A 4471-nucleotide genomic window follows, 5' to 3' on the forward strand; every position below is an offset into this window, starting at 1 on the left:
GGTGCTCGAGAGGATATGGAGAAATAGGAACACTTTTACACTGTTGGTGGGACTGTAAACTACTTCAACTGTTGTGGAAGACAGTGTGATGATTCCTCAAGGATCTATAACTAGAAATACCATTTGACCCAGCCATCCCATTACTGGGTATATACACAAAGGATTATAAATCATGCTGCTATAAAGACACATGCACACGTATGTTCGTATGTTTAGTGCGGCACTATTCACAATGGCAAAGACTTGGAAGCAACCCAAATGTCCATCAATGATAGACTGGGTTAAGAAAATGTGGCACATATACACCATGGAATACTATGCAGCCATAAAAAGGATGAGTTCATGTCCTTTACAGGGACCTGGATGAAGCTGGAAACCATCATTCTGAGCAAACTATCGCAAGGACAGAAAACCAAACACCACATGTTCTCACTCATAGGTGGAAATTGAACAATGAGAACACTTGGACACAGGATGGGCAACATCACACATCGGGGCCTGTCGTAGGGTCGGGGGAGGGGGGAGGGATAGCATTAGGAGATATACCTAATGTAAATGACGAGTTAATCGGTGCAGCACACCAACATGGCACATGTATACATATGTAACAAATCTGCATGTTGTGCACACGTACCCTAAAACTTAAAGTATAATAACAAAATAAAAAAGTTTTACAGGCCAAGTACAGTGTCTCACATCTGCAATCCCAGTACTTTGGGAGGCCAAGGCAGGAGGATTGCCTGAAGCCAGGAATTTTAGACCAGCCTGGACAACATAGAAAGACCCTACCTCTACCAAAAAAAAAATTTAATTGGCCAATCATGGTGGCATGCTCCTGTAGTCCCAGCTACTCAGGAGGCTGAGGTGGAATGATTGCTAGAGCCCAGGAGTTCGAGGCTGCAGTGAACTGTGATCATACTAACACATTCCAGCCTAGGCAACAGAGTAAAACCCTATCCCTAAAAAAAAAAAAAAAAAAAAAGAAGAAGAAGAAAAGAAAAAAGAAAGTTTTAGATAGCACATAATGAGATATAGAAAGTGTTAGGCCTTTTATTCATTTAGCAAATACTTTGAATTTTTTTTGGGGGGGGGTTGGCTTTTTATCAATGGAAAGTGACTGAAGAGTCAGAGATGTGGAAAACCTCCAGAGCCAGGATGTCTCCCTTCTACTCTATGTCCAACATAAGCATGCAATTTCAAGGAAGAGGGAGACCTCCACACAGGAAAGAGAAAAAAGAAATATAACAAAATGTTAAGTGGTTGTTTTAGGAATTATGGGTCATTGAGTTCTTTCTTTAAATTCTTAATTATGTTCATTTCTCTACTTGCCAAAATTTAATATGCTTCCATTTTTTTAGATAAAAACCATACAGTAAAACTTTTTGTTCTTTTAGATACCTTGGATAAAAAGACATATATATATACCTTCTGTTGTTAAGAATCAATTTCTAATTATATATTTTTATTCAAAAATAAAAATTCAACCAAGCACCAGAGTGTGTGCCTGTAATTGCAGCACTTTGGGAGGTTGATGTGGGCAGTTTGCTTGAGCCTAGGAATTCGAGACCAGCGTGGGCAACATAGTGAGACTCCATCTGTATAAAAAATAAAACAGTTGGCCAGGCATGGTGAGAACCATGGCATGTACCTGTGGTCCCAGCTACTCAGAAGGCTGAGGTGAGAGGATCACTTGAGCCCAGGAGGCCAAGGCTGCAGGGAGCTGTGATTGCACCACTGCACTCCAGCCTGGGTGACAGGGAGACCTTGTCTCAAAAAAAAAAAAAAAATTTTTTTTTAAAGTAAAAAACAAAAATTTAATTGAAGATATCCATTTTTTATTTTAAAAATATTCATATTCACATACAACCTTTTGTGGCTAATTATGCTGCCACCTACTTCCAGTTCTCAAAGCACTAGTAGCACAAACAAACAAAAACGAATGGTACTCAATTGCTAGAGTAAAACACAAAAACAATGGGTTCTGAAATAATGCGCCTAAAATCTGGTAATTATAGCTTGACAATTTTTAAAGCTCTATAGGCTCAGTGATGTGATATGTGGGATTTGCTTGTAAGTGCTGTAGAAGGGATGATGACAAGCTGGGGGCTGGGAAGATGGAAGGGACAGGTAAAATGGGAATAATAGCAGAATATTGATCATTGCTGATGCTGGGTGGGGGTATTCATTATTGTATTTTCTTCATATTTGAAAAATTCTATAATAAAAGTTTAAAAAATAATTTTTACAAACCTCTAAATATGCATGATCACAGAAACCTAAAGCAACCTCTGTTATATTCCCAAAATAGAGTAAAATAAACAAACAAAAAACTTACTCAGAAATAAAGCTCCAGGTGGCCTATAAAGTGTTTTGTGCTTTCTATTTGTATAGGCAAGTAAGAAAACAATTATTGACCAGTAAGTACACAACTATTTTCAAGTTGTATGAAAGGCTATTATCGCCACCTGCTGGACACTGTTATTGACTACTTGCTGTAAAAAATTAACAAGATTTTTTTAAAACCAACAATCATTATTTAATAGGTCCCCCCACCCCATCTTAAGCATCTAGTTAATGAAACAGTATAAATAAAACCATCAAATTTATATCTTTATTTGTTTTTATATTAGTAATGCTAATTAATGTTACATCATTTCTTAGTGTGAAATGCCTGCTGCTAAAAAGGTATATATCATAAAATTTTGGTTTGCAAGTACGTTCATGATCATCCTATGATGTTCTTGTTTTACAGAAGATCACAGAACTTGAGTTGTTTGCCCATAGGGTAAGAACCCAGAATTTAAATTGTTTACACATAGGGATAGTCCAGAAAGTTATAAACTAGTCCTGGCTCTTAAGTTCAGTGCATTATCTTTTTAAAATATTGACTTATATTGCAAATTTTATATCTTTCATAACTTGGCTAATTGCACACACCAGTGATTCTCCACTTTGGTGCATCAGAATGACTTGTGAAATTTTTAAAATAAAGCTGGCACCAAAGCCAGAGATTTTTACATCCAGCCAGGGTTAAAATAACTATTAATAGATACCAGTGGTTCTCAAAGTGTGGTCCCTAGACAAGCATCATCATCATCATCATCACCATCACCTGGTTAGAAATGCAAATGTTCAAGGTCCATCCCAGAGTACTGGGTGGGGGGGGCTGTAATTTGTGTTTTGCAAGCCTTCAAGTGATTTGGATACAAGCTAAAGTTTGAGAATCACTATTATTTACAACAAAACCAGTAAATTCCTACTCTTTTACATAAAAGAATTAATTTAGCTGTAGTAGAGCCCTCTGGCTGTGCGTGTCTGAGGATCAGCTGCTGGGGGCTGGACAGTTTGCTGAGCCCCATATTATCCCCTGGTGCCTGGTGCTGAGACTCACACAGCGATCACATCCAGCTACCTGCGTCCCCCAAGGTGCCTCTGTTCATCAGGAATAGAGCCAATAACAGCAGGTTCAAAGATCTATGGCATGAATTTGGTCGTTATGATCCTATAGTTGATGTGTATGTTCCACTTGATTTCTACACTCACTGTCCAAGAGGAGTTGCTTGTGTTCAACTGGAGGATGTTCATGATGCTGAAGATGCTTTACCTAATTTGGACAGAAAGTGGATTTGTGGATGTCAAATGGAAATAGTTTGCACAGGGGGATTGGAAGACCCCAAATCAGATGAAAGCAAAGGAAGGTAGGAGTGTGTACAGTTCTTCATGCTATGATTCTAGAAGCCAACGTTATGAAAGAAGATCAAGAAGTCGAACTTTTGTTTACATCTATAGAAGATCTAATAGTCCTAGAAAGGGTGGATGGACTGGAAGACCACGGTGTAGCAGAAGCCATTCCAACAATGACAGAGTTCAACACCGAAATCGCTCTTTTTCAAGATCTAAATCCAATTCAAGATCAAGGTCCAAGTCCCAGCCCAAGAAAGAAATGAAGGCTAAATCATGTTCTAGGCCTGCATTGCATGTCAAAATTAGAGGCACCTCTAAAACAGATTCCAAAACACATCACAAGTCTTACTCAAGACATAAAAACGAATCAAGGAAAAAAGAACCGCATTGCTCCAAATCCCAGTCAAGGTCACAGTCTAGGTCTAGGTCAAAATCTAGATCAAGATCTTGGACTAGTCCTAAATCCAGTGGCCGCTGATAGTATAAACTATGATCATTTTTAGGCACATATCATTCATTTGTTCATAGATTGGTTGACTTAAATTATCAGGAATACAATGTCGCAATGATGTTTAACAAACACTTGTTAGTTTTCCCTGTACCAGGTTATATTAAAATGACATGCTGTTGAGAAGCCACTCTTAAGAGTCCAGTTTGTTTAATGATATGGGCAGCTACCAATTTGTTGTGTCTCTGTATATTTTTGTAAAGATTCTCATTTTTATGCTTGAAGTATTTGGTGAAATATGTTGGTTGACCACAATTTGCAACATTCTTACTAAAAATA

General features: G+C 38.0%; 1 protein-coding gene across 1 annotated transcript; it reads left to right on the forward strand.

Moving 5' to 3' along the window:
- Positions 1-2667: 2667 nt before the first annotated feature.
- On the forward strand, positions 2668-4162 carry LOC117084898 (serine/arginine-rich splicing factor 10-like). The gene is given in 3 exon segments (XM_033213317.1): positions 2668-2685; positions 3427-3647; positions 3649-4162. Coding segments are annotated over 3 exon segments (753 nt in total).
- The last annotated feature ends 309 nt before the right edge of the window (positions 4163-4471 follow it).

Source organism: Trachypithecus francoisi, unplaced genomic scaffold (assembly GCF_009764315.1).
Source record: "Trachypithecus francoisi isolate TF-2019V2 unplaced genomic scaffold, Tfra_2.0 Lachesis_group1, whole genome shotgun sequence".
Lineage (NCBI taxonomy): Eukaryota > Metazoa > Chordata > Mammalia > Primates > Cercopithecidae > Trachypithecus > Trachypithecus francoisi.